The sequence below is a fragment of the Corvus cornix genome, chromosome 11 (genome assembly GCF_000738735.6).
Source record: "Corvus cornix cornix isolate S_Up_H32 chromosome 11, ASM73873v5, whole genome shotgun sequence".
NCBI lineage: Eukaryota > Metazoa > Chordata > Aves > Passeriformes > Corvidae > Corvus > Corvus cornix.
Window position 1 is genome coordinate 9,498,985 of NC_046341.1, and position 16,087 is coordinate 9,515,071.

General features: G+C 44.0%; 1 protein-coding gene across 3 annotated transcripts in view; it reads left to right on the forward strand.

Annotated features, from left to right (window-relative positions):
- Positions 1–2,461: 2,461 nt before the first annotated feature.
- Positions 2,462–16,087, forward strand: part of SLC12A4 (solute carrier family 12 member 4) — a 46,688-nt gene continuing 33,062 nt past the window's right edge. For 2 of the 3 annotated variants that reach the window (XM_039558334.1, XM_039558335.1), the window contains exon 1: positions 2,462–2,735. In XM_039558334.1, the coding sequence (XP_039414268.1) occupies positions 2,462–2,735 (274 nt within the window). Of the gene's footprint in view, positions 2,736–13,873; positions 14,250–16,087 lie in introns of those variants that run through there. The other variant, XM_019284230.3, reaches the window with a different exon arrangement.

The following is a 16,087-nucleotide window of genomic DNA, read 5'->3' on the forward strand; positions in this document are numbered from 1 at the left end:
CATCTGCTTTCAATAGTGAAATGAGAAGGAAGCATCTTGTTTAATACTTCTTCCTGAATATGCATGACTCCAAAAACATTAACTTTGGAGACTTACTTCTTACAGTCCCTGTCTCCTTTTTCTACACCGGCTTCCTTAGACCAGACATTTTCACTCAAAAGCTTTATAAAGTGGAAAACAGGGAATAAGACTGAACATGAACAGACATGCTTAATGGTGAATTAGCATCTTGCCCCTTTTCTATATAAAATTATTTTCCCCCTATCAATTACTTTTCCGTTTTCTTGGTGGGGTGTAGCTTGTTAGGTCATCCCTTCCATGAACACGAACAAAACGTAATTCATAGAGGGTAAAACAGCAAATGCTACTTTTGGGCCCATTGTTCTACTTTCCTCTGGGGGAAAAAATTACTGCTTGCCCAGAGAAATAGCAAGTAAAGCCTCATAGATCTCTGGGGACTGCATTTACAAACATGCTCATTTTAGGGTTACTGGAAAAAAATCTCACCCTAGGTCTTCAAGAAACTGGGAGTTTTCAAGAGGAAATTCTGGTGGTTTTTTTTTCAAACTCCTCCAAAACTGATAAGGCTGTTTACAGAGATACACATGGCCACATGAAGATCCTTGTTGTTTCCCTCAACAGAGCAAAGAGACAAAAGTAAAATGTAGGTTATATGAAAGCATAGGAGTCTTAGAAGTCTTTCCACCTGTCTGATCAATACCAAGAGGTGTAATTGCTCTGACTTTCCCCAGAGGTGGTCTACCAGCAGCTTTGTGCTAAGTGAACTGAGAGACCTGCACCCCCTTGGCAGCAGTCGCCCCACAGCATGGATCCTTCATGTTTATTTCAAACCCCAACTAATTAAAAGTAGATTTATTAGTCAGTTCTTGTGGACAAAGCATTCTCCCTCCTGTTTGTCTCTCTCCAGCTCATTACAAATTTTTCTTTCTCCCAGTGACTTGCGGGTTGCTTTGTCAAAAAGACAGGACATACTCAGAAAGCTGGGGGTAAGGTGGTTCTGAGCACAAGCAAGGCCCAGCCTTAGCCTCTTCCTCTCTCTAAACTTTGTATCCTCCTGGAGACTCATGTGTGATCCAAAAGACAAAACTTACATCCGTGCTGGAATGTCTTGTCGCTGTACACGGATTTCTTGATTAAGGAATATGTAAGTCTACAGAAATCTACAGTACCAGTTTGAATTGACAGTCCATAGTAAAACACACGAACTGTTTTCTTGAGTTTTTTTCTGATGATTACACAACACATTAAAAAGAGATCCTTCTACTGTCAAGGCTACCTTTCAAACAGACAATAAACAACATTATCAACTACTAATTCACGTTTAAACTCCCATGTGAAGGCTACCATACACGAAATGAAGGCCAAGATACCCATCACTGGCGCCAGCTTTTCCAAATGTGAAGGCAAAATCGAATTTTGCTCCCTCAGGGACAAGAGGCTGGGCAACTGGCGTGCCCCGAGCTTTATGGAGGGGATGTCACCGCTCTGCCTCCGGGAGTGGGACCGAACAATGGTGTCCCCCGGCTCCGCGGCCCCAGTCTGAGTGGGAGGGCCACAGCCCATCCGTCTGCTGCCTTAGCAACTGGCTGCTTTGCATACAGCTACAAATATCCTCGGCCCCGACCCGCATGCAAATCTTCCCAGGCAGCGCCGTGCCCCGCGCTCCCCCCACGCCTCCCTCGCTGCCATGTTCCCCGTTTCCCGTGGGCTTGCTCCGCTTGCCACGTCCCCGCTGAGGGTTTCGTGCCGCCGGAGCCGAGAGCGAGCACAAGGGAAACCACGGCACTGACGGCGCAGGAAGCAGGAACAGCTGCGGATCGCCCGGTACCGGCACCCGGCACGCAGCCGGCTCTCGGGTGCCCACTGCGCCTTCCGCCTGTTCCGCCGGCCCACGCCGGGCTGGGACTGGAGCCGTTACATCCCTGACTGGCGCTCTCGCTGCCCCGGCCCGGCGGGGCTCCCGGGCCCCCTGCCCGCGGCTCACTTGCTGATGCTTGCCCCACACCACCCCATTCCCCCCCCCGGGCTTTTCGGGACCATCCGGCCCCATCCCCGCGGCTCGCCCCCCCATCCCCGCCGCCGCTCTCAGCGCATCGCTCCTGCCTAGCAAATGGCGGCGGGGATGCCGAGCCCGGGGCACGGCGGAGTGGATATTTCCTCCCCGAGGCGGCCCGGCAGCGCCCGCAAGGGAGGGCGGCGGGCGGAGGGCGCCCGCCCCGCCCCGCCCCGCTCCCACCGCCCCCGGGCCCGGCTCCTGTCACGATGAATGGGGGAGGAAGGCTCCCCCTTCCCCTCGCTGCCTCGCCGCCTCCGGCCCCTCCTCCGCGCCCCCGCTGCTGAGCGCGGCCGCCCGGCGGAGCGACCCCCGCCCCCGCGCCCGGTCTTCGCCCGGCGGCCCCGGGGGCGGCGGGATCCGCACCGCCCCGGCGCTCGCACTGGAATGGGTGGAGTTGAGGAGCGCGGTTTCCTGAGAGGAAGTGACCGCACGGGGCAGGAATGCGCCGCCGGCTCCGCGCCGCGTCCCGCCTGCCTCACCGCGGTGCCGCGGGGAGCCCTCTCCGCCCCGCCAGCCATGCCGCACTTCACCGTGGTGCCGGTGGAGGACAAGCCCCGCGCCGAGTACGACAGCGTAGAAGGGCTCAGCTGGGTGGACTACCGGGAGCCGGCCGCGGCGCCCGCCCCCGGCGACTCCTACGACACCGTCAGCTCCGACGGTGAGCGGGCACGGCCAGGGCGGGGGGCGGCGGTGCCCACGCTCCGGGGGCTCGGGCGAGCCCGGCTCCCCCGCCCCGCTGCCGCCGGCCGCGGCAGAGACAAAGGCGGGGGCGCCGGCGGCGGCTGCCGGGGCGACTCGGGGCGCCGCGCCCGGAGGAGGAGCCCCCCGGGTGCGCCGGGCGAGCGGCGGCTCCGCTGTTGCCACGGCCGGGACGCGGGAGCCCGGCGCGCCGGGGCAGCGCTGCCGCCGATGTCAGCCCGCCGGGCCGGGCCGGGCCGAGCTGGGGAGCGCAGCGCGCCCGGCTGCCCCGGGGATGCCCTGGACGCGGGGTTCCCGGGAGCGCACAGGAGCCGGCCCGGGGTTCCCTCCACCCCCCCAGCCGCTTGGTGATAGCCCGGGGTGCAGCGGGGAGCGGGGCTGGCCCGGGGTACAGCTCTTATCGGTGCTCCCACAGGCTGCCGTCTCCCGAAGTGATAAGAGTACGTGGAGATAGGCTCAGATGTTTTCAGTGCTCCACTGCCAAAATAAACGGGTGATAGAGAATTCACTTAAATTAGCCGAATTTAACGGTGGCTGCTCTACTTGTTTATATCATCTTAAAAACGCGGCTGCCCAGAAAGGTCTCTCCCGCAAACCGGGCCCTTGAATACTACAGCAAGTGCTTTGTGGCTATGTGGCTCTCACAACTGCTTCTGCCAGGCAGAGCTGCTTTTTGTTAGGGGTTAATTTATTCCAGTTACAGAAGATGATCACGTAAGTAGGAGGGGATTTTGGGTGGTGAGAAGTACATTCTTTAACTAGGCAGCTGATATCAGTGCTCAGCCTGTCTTGGTGTTTTGCTGTGAGTTTTAGATATAAATCACTTTAAATACAGTGAGTGTTTCTAGTGGGAATGTGAAGAACACTTAGATTTGGGCAGTAGTGTAGTTCTGGTACAAGGTTGTTTTAGCTCTTTGTGCAATCTGTTCTTTTTTTTCTGTCTTGGTTATGTTTAGCTTTCTGTAACCTTTAGGAAGAGGATCTTCCCATGGGCTCATCTGGTGGATCTGACTTACCCTCTGTGAATCATGCATGACTCTAGGCAACAAAAGAAAAAGCAGTAAACACCTGACCTGTTCTTCCTTGCCTGTGCGGTCAAACTTTTCAGACTGCAAATGTTATTGAATGTACAGTAATCCCTGAGGGGAGCCTGCACTGCTCAGGTCTGTGCTTAAGGAAGGCAACAGGGTTATTTTGCAGGGTGAGACTCAACTGTCATAAGAATCAAAGTTCAGTTCCTGCCTTGTTACCTTGCTCCTTTCTCTGAGAACATGTGTTTCAATCTCCAGTATGTGTGCATTGAGAGTTTCTTTCTTTTCTTTCTTTGTATCATTTTCAAGGAAAATTTAGATTTCGAATATCAAGTAACTTACATAGCCCTAATGCCCGTTCTTTCCATGCCTACTGTGGGTATTTTAGGATGATGAAAGGTAGGTACTTTTCCCAAGCTGCCTATTACCACTGACAATTTGAGGCACTAGCCCTAAGGGCTATGCAGGGCCTTTAATTTGTTTTGTAAAATAGGTCTGTTTTACTCTCAGGTCTATGTTTTACATGGACCATATAGTCCATGTGTGTATGAAAGTAACAGGTGTTTTTTCCCATCTCGGCAGATTGAGGTGGAGACCTCGTGGGATGCTTTTTCCAGTAGCTAGCTTTGGCCATGGGTTGGTAAGCGTGGCTTGTGGAAGCTGCTGCCATGGTGGATAAAGGAGGGTCAACTCAAACCACCTCTTTCTTGTGTATGAGACTGCCTGTAGGATGTGTGCAACCAACACACTTCAGGATACCCACTCGTCTCCCTGTCACAGTCCATCAGTCACTGGCAAGCTGTGGTCTCTAATGTGCTGCTGTCCCAACTCCAGTGCTCAGCCATGCTGGTGGAAGTTAGCTGAGTCTCTTTATTTTAAAGCTGATAAATATCTAGTAACTTCTCTACTAATATATGGTAGCTAGTTCTGTTTCTGTTTGAACTCTAACTGCCTTCTATTTTTTAATTTACTTTCACAGTAATTAAGTATTGTTTCATATCCTCAGGGTGTGCCTATAAAGATATGTCTTGCCTACCTGTACTGACAAGCATGTTCTTCCCCACTAGCCTTTTCTGTCTTGACCTAGGTTTCTTGGGTTTGTAGCTCTGTAGAGGGGAATCTGAACTCTCTTGTATTATTCGTTTCAGTTTTGGTGCTGGTTTCTACATCCTGTGCAGTTACCCTGGCCTCTCTACAGGGGAGAGTTGATGATATGACACAGCAGAGGTGGAAGCTGCCGTTGAAGTCAGTATCTCAGAGCTCTTCAGCACTGGCTGAAGCCTGCAGACTGGAGGCAAGAGAGTGACCCTGCAGAGCCTTCTGTAGCAGCTGATTATGGGGCTCATGGAGGGATTTGTTGGTGTTGGTGATGCCCCTGATTCAAGATAAGATAAACTGTTTGACTTGAGTGCAGAGTTCAAGTGCTGTGGCCTTATCAAAGTGCACGCAGTTGATCCTGGCCCTGCATGCATGCACACAGAGCTGCCTAAGCAGTGCCCTTGGTCCAGGCTTTCCGGGCCATCAAGTAGCTCCACCACAGTGTGAGAAACTGGTTGTAGTTGTTCTGGTGAACCTTCTGCTGAGAAGATTTTATTTTGACAGCTTGCTATTCAGAACCTGATTTCAAGACTTACTTGGATTGCTGAGTTTGGTTGGATGGCTTGAGGTGACTCATGGCCCTTCCAGAGTGTGGTCATGGCCCTGTAACTGTTTATAGCTGCTCTGTAACAGTCTGCAAAGTAGGGGCTGTGTTGTCCAGTACTCCTTGCACAATATCTTAGGCTGTTGCTTATGATTCTGACAGATTCTTTTTTTGGTTTGATCTTTCTACCCCTGCCTTTATTTGTCATATCTCTGTTTTTGAAGGTTTTTTTCCTAAATTTTGCTTTTTTTAGGGCATCAAGTGATGGGGTGTCATCTAAACTCTACAGTTGTGAAGCCATTCTCCAACAGAATTTCTTGTCAACCATTTCCATAAGAAGACGTTTGTCAGTGTGCAATAATTTAGCTTTGTCAGGTAGTTCCAGTGCTTGCTTATGAATAAAATCAGCCTTTTATTTCTAAGTAGGTTCCACTGACTGCCACTGCTTGTAATAGACTTTGACATCTTTCATTTAGAAAAAGAAGTACAAAGAATTATCCTGTGATCCTATGATAAACACGTGAGCCCTTCTTTATGGATCGTCAGGGATGAGAAATGTGAATTTGGCATCCCCTCCGTCTTTGAAATAACGCCAGCATGTTAGGTTGGGTACACAGGGCAAAGAGAGGGACAGTGGGGTCTGAATAGTGTTTGAAAAACCAAATACACTTTGCTTTACTAGGAATCTCAGCTGCACAGTGCACCAAGTTAACCAAAGTGTGGCAATGTCATGTGTCCTGTGGGAAGTTATTTATCTTCCCTTGACTTTTGTTTGTGGAAATGAGACACTAATCAGCTTGGTGTCACTAACCAGCTTTGGTCAGCTGCCACCCTTGGTTTTTGCCAAGGAATTGCTCTGCTTATGTTCCAGTTATCACATGGCTTTCTCCAAGCCCAGAGTTCTCTAACTAGACTTGAGACCTTTACCTCAAGCTTACATTCTGTGTCAGTGTGTTCAGTGCTCTTGTGCAGCAACAGATTTTGCTGCTCACTTGCAGTGAGCTGTTTTGGAAAATGTGGGTAAAGTTCTGGTGTGATAGCAGTGTGCTTTTACTTTAAATGTCCTCCTGGTTCACTGCTTTAATATGTGGTAACTTACTAGTTTAGATTTTCAGTCTTTTGCAAGACTTGAAGCTAAGCTCATGCAAATGTGTCTGAAGATACTTTTAATGGGGATGCATAAATCATTCAAAAATTCTTCTTCAAAGTGCTTAATTCTTACGTGTAGGTGTTTTGGCAAAGTCCAGAGATAAGATAAAATTAGTCACATAATAAATTAGACACTACAGCTAAATAGGACCGACAGAAACATGTCCAAATAGCACTTAAATTATCTTAAGAACTTCTGCTGGCAGAAGTGTGGGCAAATGACACTGTTATGGTGGTCATAGCGGAATATTTTTGCATAACCTCAGTAGCACAAGCATCTTCAGCATTTTTTGTGTTGCCTAAAAGCCACAGAAAGAAGTCATAGAGGAGGCAGCCTGGGGTAGAGTTGAGGCAGAACCTCTGAATTGTTTCAGAGAAAAGAAAGTGACCTGAGAATAGCAATACTGATGTCAATGAACTATCTCTTCTAGTGATTTGTTAACTATTTTCTTGCTGGAAATGGGATGGAGACTGCATCTTCTTCGATGTAGTTGCATTTTAATCAGGAAGGGTTTTTTTTTCTGTTCTGCTGACATCTGTTTTCCCTTCTCTGAAAAGTATTATGTGTAAATTTGGGGATATTAAAGGTGTCCTGTCAGTGCTAAATATGTCAATATGTTGTTTCAGAAAGGATACTTGTGGGATCCACAGCAATGGTTATGGTTTTCAGTGCAGATCCTGAAAGGGATCTTAGCAGCAGGGTCATGTCTTAGAAGTCCTGGGAGGTTGTTAAGGTTTTTTTCCTTTTTTTTCCTTTTTACTTTTTAGATTTTTTTTTTCTTTCTGCTTGAGCAGTCAGCAATGAACACAGCACTGATTGCAGTGCTAAATTCCAGAATGCTTTTCTCAACAATACAGGTGAGCAGAGAAGTGGACTCTCGCTTGAGATAAGGAAAAAATGAGTTCGGCATGTGAAAAATGAGAATGGGAAAGTGCTTTGTGACATAATTAGCTGTTCATAATAGCTGGGTGGGTGAAGGAGGTGGTATATACTTTCTTTATACCCTATAAGCAAAGGAATTTTTCTGAGAAGCTTGTTTTCCTTGACCCATGAGCCCATGGTCAATACCTCCAGTTTCTTTTATGAGCTTGTAGTGTAGTAAGGTTTAGTTTGTTAAAATGCTTGTCTAGGAAAACAGAAAAGTTCTTGTTGCTGCATAAACTGCTACTTTTGCTAAGCATGTCTCATACTTCTTATTTGTGCAGTGATTAGGACCGAGCTGGAGAGGCTGCAGCTGTCCAGTACCAAGGAGATCGTGGTGCCAGCTGCTGCTGAACAGGAGACTTAGCTAAATATAGAAAAACATGGGCCTTTTTGTGGGTTCTCTGGTATTTCAGTTATTTGAAAAAGCTCTGGGAAGAATCTTTGTGATATGTCTAAGTGATGTGAAAGCAGCTCCCGTACCCGTGTGTGCGTGGGTCTCCGTGTTGCAAAATACTAACAGAAGATTGTTAAGAAAACCCAAACAACCCTCTGTTGGTCTTTTGCAGCTGCAGATTTTTTGTGTTTTGGAGAACACCTGCATTAGAAGGCTAAGCAGTTGTACATGAAAAGACATGGGTTTTCCATCTAACTTTCTCTGCCAATGCTTGCTAAGTGGCCATTTCAAACTTGAGTTGAGACTAAGTTTGGGAATATTTTAATAATGCTGAAGTTATACCTTCTATACAATCTTTGAACTTTTCTAAAGAATTTTAAGTGCATTTTTGGGTGTCTTGTGTTTGTATTGCATCTCTCTCTCATGTATAAAATTGATCTGTGTGTGTTATTCAATTTCCCCTTAAAAATTTCTTCAGTGTTTCACTTCCTCAAAGAAAATAGTGACATCTGCTTTCTTTTCCCTGCTGCAACAAAATTAAAGCATAAGTTTTTGCATGCTTTTCAATGTAAGATTCAGTTTTGGCTTTTGCTCTAAAGTTCTGTGTAGAATGAAGACTAAGGTAGTTTGCAGTCTCATTGACTAGGAAATGTAGCCAAACATAATAAATGCTGTTGGCTGAGGTTGGCAACACCCACCTTGAGAAAGATCAGAGTTAGTGATCACTGCCTTGTTTTGAAGTGTGTGTAACAGGATGGGGGATACCCTGTGCCACAGGGAGAGGAAAGCTGCATTTGGTGAGTTTCCCCTTCCAAGACCAAGTTAAGGATTTACGTCTGTTTTTGATTGTGATGCAACAAATATATGTGCAAACTGCTTTAAATGTCAGAAAAATTGCTGTTAGCACCAATATGTGGAGCAAAATTTCTTTGATCAAAGGGTCCGTGTCTTCAACTTGTTGGTTCAAGGTTGTTCTTTAAATACTTTGTTCTGTGACCTGAATTACAGAGAAAAAAAACGCACCATTTTAAGACATGGTTTAAAGCCTATTTGATTTACATTTTAGGGGTGTTTCCTTTGTCTTCAGTAACATCTAAATCAGAAATTTTGCATCTCTTAATTGTACTAAGCTGATTTTTATTCTCAGATAATCAAGTTTCAGGGTTTTTTTAATTTGTTTGATTTAGTAAAACTTCTTTCTTAATTATTAGTTTTCAATAGGCAACTGTTTAAATGCTGCCAAGTGATGCCTTAGCAATGAGTAGTACTGTTCTTGTTCTTTCAGTTGAGCTGCTTTGGATGATATCTTTCAGCATACTTGGATTTTGTCATGCATGGAGGACTGTGCATCTTTCACAGTGGCTGCTGTAGCAATTGCCAAGCAAACAATATCTTTGTTTGACTGCAAAATACATAGACAAAAAATACTAGTCTTTTTACAGACTCAAATACTTGACAGTTTTTGTGTCTGTCTTTAAAGAGTCTACACAAAAACACAGCTCTTATAATGCCTGTAGGGTAAATCTCTCTGATTTTGAATATGACAGCATTTTGTATACTGTAACTGCATATATATATATATATATAAAAAACTGTGTTTGGAGGTTATTTTGTAACCTGTTTACTGCCTATATGTCCCCAGTAGCTTTTATTTTAGACACGGTTTCACAAGTTTCAAACTGTCATTTCTGAACCATAAAAAGAAGTTCCTGGAGTGAACAGAGTAGCATTTTTTCCTAACAGGCTTTTAATTGGGCTTTAGATTTTGTGGTGGGTGCTAGGTATGGCTTGGAAAAGGAGGTTGTTTGCTTTCCAGCAGTCTTAATTCATGTCTGAGCAGCAGAGGTACAGGTCAGAACAGTTCTGGGAATACATTTTTTCAAAATTTTTCTTGCTGTTAAAGGTACCTGGTGGAGTTCTTTCTTAATCATCTTTTGATCTTCTTTGTGCTCTGTAGGACAGAGAGATGGAATTTGACATGCCAGATAAAGTGCTAATTGCCCCCAGAAAGCTTTTACTTGATGTGCTTATGGATGAATGGGGAAGTTTGATAACTTGGCAGTTATGATTTACTGACTGGAGGCAGCTTGGACTTGCTGGAAATGTAAATGAAATGGCATTTTGCTGAGCAGAAGATGAGAGGCCAGTGGCAGGCAGGGCTGGGCAAGCAGTGAGGGAGGAGGTGGCTGGTACTGGTGAAGGGATGGTCATCATCCCATCTCAGTATTGATGGTCACAGTGCTGCTCCAGGACACCAGGAAGCTCCTTTGTGTAAGGCATTGTGTGCCAGCATTTCCACAGGTATTTACATTTTGTGTTTGCCTCATGTCTCATGGATTTTTGGCCCACAAGTGCATCCTCTTGAATGTAAAATGCTTAATTTGCCCCTTTCTCTCCACTCGAGTGACCTGCATTGTCCTAGAATCCCAGCTCTTTCATTGATTGGCACGTGGTCTGTACTGTCATGAGGATGCAATCCATCGATTACTTTGAAAATGAGAATCAAAGCTGTGAGCTGATGTTGGAGGCTGGCTTGCAGGGATCTGTGGCAGGGATTGTATAACAGGATCCTGCCAGAGGAGCGATGACGCAGAGCTGTGTGTAGGGCAGAGGCATGCTGTACTGTGGATAGGTTCAAGGTAATTATGCCTCAACAAAACTGCATTTTCTTTTTCCTCCCTACAGTCTAATCACCAAGCTTCAGTTTCATCTCCTACCAGTAGCCAGCAATTTCTTCTGTTTATCTGAGGGATTTAGAATGTCATTCAATCACTGCATTTACCTTCTTATCGTGAAGCAGGTTAGACCATACAAACTTCTGACTTTCACTTCCATGTCAAAGGGAAAAAAGGCTTTTTATGGTGTGCTGTTAGAAGCTGCTCATTTGCTGAGTTAAGAATGGCAAACTTGTTGAGACTTGCTCTTGCATACTTTAAATTGCTGATTGCTGCAGTAAAACACAGTTTTTATGCCCTGGAGTATAATTGCTTTCCATAAAATTATCTATAGCAATGCAACTTTGTTTTGTGACCCAGTCTCTGCTTGCAAGCTGAGTAGTCCTGAGCTTAGTTAACTGTGTGCAAAGTCCACCTCTGGATTTCCTTGTAGGAGGTCAGATCTGAGTCAGGACTAGAAGTAGTTCAAGAGGATGGCATAGCTGCTGCTGTGTCTGATGGAGGACAGCACATTACTGTTCTCCTCTGCCTTCTGCCTTTGCATTCAGGAGCTTTGTCTTCCTGATCTTCTTCTTCAATAGTATAATTGATCTTATTTTTCCTGCTACTTGCTGTAGTATGTATTTGTCTCCAGGGCTGACACAAAGGTAGAAGTGTGTTAATTGTCTTGCAGGTCTGATTTTAGAACCTACTGCTCCTGTATATTTTTGGCTTTGTTCTGCTAAGGTTTTAACTGTCCAGCCTGTGATTTCACAATATGAAGTGCTTGGCAATAGTACCACTTGACCATCTCCCCTCAACAGGTTCCCTTCCTTGATTCCTGTTTGTGTTCTGGACGTGTATTGGGGCACAGCTGTTTTGAGAGCATCACAAGCCAGCCCTTTCTTCAGTTCCCACATGGAACTTTTATCTTGACTTCTTTGCCTAGGCCAACACAAACCACTCCCTCTTGATGTGTCTCTGTGTTCCATGAAATGCAGTAACAACGTCAGAGGTTAATTTCTGGGACATGGTAAGCAAACATGAAAGGAGGTATAGTTGAGCCATATTTGGTAAATCCCAATTCTACGTAACCAGATAGTAGGATGATTATCTGCCTTGTGTTAAGATGCCTTTTAGACACATGCAAAGGTGCTTTAAAGCTGTAACTCAAGGCAACACAGACAGAATGGTTTAATTGCAATATTTTGCCTTTGCCCTTTTAAGACACTGTATTGTAGACTTTGTGGTAGAAGCATATATTTAGCAGGAGCAAACTCATTATTATACATCTTGGAGTGTTTCCTGACTTAGACTGTGTTCCAGCTGCCTAATTCCTGACTGGTGGAGCAGAAAAGTGATCTAATGTTGCTGATTGCTCCTTGAAGAGTCTTAACTGTGAGCTAATGTGTTATACTCACTTTGCTCTGATGCTCTTGCAAACAGATGAACCTTTTGTAAAATGATGGTAAAAGCCACTGCGGCTTCTCCAGATATCTGACTTTATCTTGGTCTGTGCTGTGTTGCACTTTGTGAAATGTGTTGTGCTGTTTTGGGAGACTTGTAAATGTGTGTCAAAATATTTGTATTTTAGAAGTACGGTGGTTTGCTGTTTATCATGTGCAATGTCAGAGATCCTTCCACCCTCTAAAATGTTCGGTGGGAAGGAGTGACTCCCTTTGCTTGGAGAAGTCTCATGCTGACTTGTACTTTCTGTAAGTATTATGACCAGAGTTACAGTGAGTTTGGCTGTTTGTAGCACTTCACACTGAAAGGTCATCCTTGGATTTCAGCCTTGGACTATATGCAGGCTTAACTCTTTTTTTCCTCTTCTTTTTTCCTCCTCCTTAAAACGCCCTCCCCCCTTTCCTTTTTCCTTGGTTTAAAAAAAACCCCAAAACTCTCATGAACTTTGTTTTCACATGGAACACAGTACTTCTCAAATGTAGGAAATATCTGATGTTCAGCACTTTCTGTATGACTTAACTGACTGAAAACTAATGACATTCAGGTTTCACAATAAGCTTGTAACTGGTTACCAATGTCTTTCTGCTGTCTTCCAGGAATGGATAGTAGATGTCTGTGAATGTACATTGTGTAGTATGCAATGCACAGAATGTACATGCACTGAAATGTTCAAAGTAATTAAATCTTCTTTTTTCTGTTACTTTCTGCATGTCTGGAGCATATTTAGCATCCTGGCTTCTACCTTATTTCTTTCCACTTGTTCTCTGTAGGAAGCTTTTTGAGCTGGTGGCCATACTGGCTTTTAGTGGTTGCTGTTCCCATCTGCTTTCTCTCACTCCGAGGTTTGTGTCTGTACAATTGTTTCTTTGACCTATGTTGAGCTGGAGGAGGGAGCAGGTATGTCCAAAATTGTGGTGTGTGGACTTTTATTTTTGTTGTTCTCTCTCTTGTACTTTGAAGCCATGGTCAGCTGAACATGTATAGGGCTGAAAACATTTCTCTGTATTTGGTATCAGAGAGGAAGGTGGATTTGAATTGAATATTGCATGGAATCTGCATGCTGGTCTCACAGATTTATATTGCAGTCTTTCAGAAAAAGTGAGAATGTGTTATAGCAAGACAAGAGGCTTTTCCTGAGGCAGGGAAAATACCAGAATGCTGCTCCCTGTATTTTGATAGAAGGTGTGCTCTGAGGTGCCCTCATGCATGTGAAGGGATGGAGTTTCAGGGAGGATAGTCGTGAGAAATGGTTTGGAGTCGTTCCACATGAAAGAACCTCTGAAGTGGATTACAGTGAGATACAAAGGTTGTTTTTATAGTGTTTTTTTTCTCTTCTGGCAATGACAAGTTATATTATGAAAGCTCCTAAGTGATGTGAGTTCCTAAATTCAGTTTCTCAAAAGTGACTTGGCATCTTTAATTACACAGGTATTCCCAGTGATTGCACCTATCTCATCATGTAGATAAGTCTCAGTGTGGTGTGTGCTGGTATCCAGAGGACCTCCTCGTGAATGGGCAGAATGGTGGGGGCTCTGGTAATTATGAAGTGCTTAGAATCATTACGTTAGTATTTCCTCGTTTATCTTATATAAACCTCCCATTTCATCTTGCTTTTGCTTTTTTTTTTGTGATCTTGCATATGGTTCATCCATTAATAGGCCATCATATTTTAATGTATTGAAGATGGAAAGAAATAGATCACTATTTTCACTTGAAAGCTGGAATGCCTGCAGGGCTAACGTCACAGAGCCACACTTTTCGTGGCATTGGCAGGTTTAAAACCCTGTCTGATTCCACACTCAGCAAGCGTCAGATTTGTGGCACACTTGTCTGAGTAAGTGTGCAAACAACTGCAATGTGCCTCTTAAACATGTCTGGGTTTGGATTTGACAAGTAGCATTTTCTGTAAGATCCTGATATTTGTATATTTTCTCAGTGTTGAAAGGATTGTAATGCCAGGATTATATCAGTGTCAGCTTAGTTCTCTGTGAGAAACCCTTGCTTCCTGGAAGAGATCAGTCCAGTTCAATATTGCAGCCAGCACCTTGTCAGAGCAGGTAGAGAAAGTTCCTTTGGAAATACAATATTATTGAAGTTGTGCAATCCTCAGGACTTCACAGAGGAGACATTTACTAAAGCATATGCTAAGAGCTGGAAGAGGAATAATGGTAAATCAAGTTACTGAAAATGTCAAAGAGCTATTACTAAAGGGTAAGTACTTCATGTTGATATTAGCACCTACAAAGAATTGTAGTGTTCTGAAACTATCAGTGTATCTTAACTGAAAAATAAAGTCGTAGTGCTTTCTGAAACACAGGATTATTAAATTGTTAAATCCTTCTGGTTGTGTAGGTTCAGTCAGCTTTGTAAGGCTGTTCTCTACTCTAGTTTTGCAAAGGACAGTAGAAGTCTGATAGTAACGTCACACATGTTTATCTAGGGATAAATCCAAGATCTGTGCTTGATTGCGTACTTGATTTTGTACTCTGCTCCAGCCTGTTGCATAGGGTATTGTCTGGGAAAGTTTTGGCTGTTTCTTTCAAGCAGAGCACAAGCAAATGCCATCTTTTGAACTCTGAACTGGTTCAGAGGAACGAATATATTATCAATAATACAGCTTTTTGTTTTATTTTTTGGTACAATTATGCTTTGTTTGTGTCACTTTTGTAGGTGCCTTAACTGTTGCTGATGGTAAATATGTACTGCAGTGTAGTATGTAATGAGTCTTAAGAATCACACCTTTAGTAGTTGGGTAAAATTCAGTAAACCCAAAACTATTTTGACAGTGTCAATTAACAGTGAAGTAAATAATGTTATTACATAGCATAATAACGTTATAATAGTGGGTGAACAGCATGTATGATTAAAATACCCACGAATGTCAATAGTTTGGTGTTTAAGCTGCTGTTTCTGGTGGAAACGTGTGTCTGGACCAGGCATGTGAGCATTCGGTGTTGCCAGTGTAACTCAAACTGATAGTTTGAGCCTGTTTTTAAAGTACAGAGGATCTCAGAGCTATCCAGGGAAAGATCTGTCCTTTCATTCTGCTATGCTTTCCTCTCATAAGCCTTATTGTGCATGGGTTCTTAACTAGTGTGAATTTGGCCTTTATTTTCATAAAACAGTGGGTCAGCTGAGATTTTACAGCTTGTGCTTTCTGCCACCTTCAGTGAAAAAGACCTGGTTGCCCAAGGTCTTGTGTGAACTGGCATGAGCAGATTTCAGTTAGTTATTTCATTAGTAATGCCTAGTCTGTAGTGTGAATGAGTTTTATCTAACTAGATGCAATGCTATTTATTTCCTGTTTCTCCTGTTTCTAGTGTAAATACAATAATCCTATTAAAAAACCCCACACACCTAAAACATCCCAGCCTCAAACCAAGAACTTAGTGGAGTTTTCAAAACATTTTGAGATTTTTTTTTTTTCTGAGCTTGGAATGTCTAATGCTACTTTTGACTTTTTGCTACTGCAAAATAAAGAAATTACTGTTTTCAGTTTTGAAAAATATGAAAGTTAAATCACGACTTTCTGGTTTTTTCCATGAAAAAAATGCTCTGGGTAACACTGACTACTTTGTAGCTAGAGGGAAAATAAGTATTCCTCGTTATCAGAGCCCGTGATGTCAGCTGCCTGTTCTGCTGCCATAAATGAGTTTCCAACTAGAATTTTCATATTAGAAATTCTTTGTGTTTCTGTCTAGTTGTGTGTTGTCCATGGAGAAACAAGCATTTCTAATAGGCTTTTTAAATTATTGCTTAAAGTTATCTTTACTGTGGACTGCTGCTGATGTTGGATTAGGATTTTTGCTAAATTGTTGAAAGTGAGTAATTTAAGAAAAGAAGCAATGTCTGATTTCTGTTAATGAAATGTCAAGGTAATGATATCTGTAAAAGCATAATTGTGCATTAAATTATTTGGTGTAGTCTCACGAATGAACCAAGAGAAATGTTCCATAACAGTTCTGAGAATGAATAAGAGTTTTGTTTAGTCCAGCCACATGTGAGGAAGCACATGAATAGAAGCAGATTTGGAATGTATTTGAAATCAA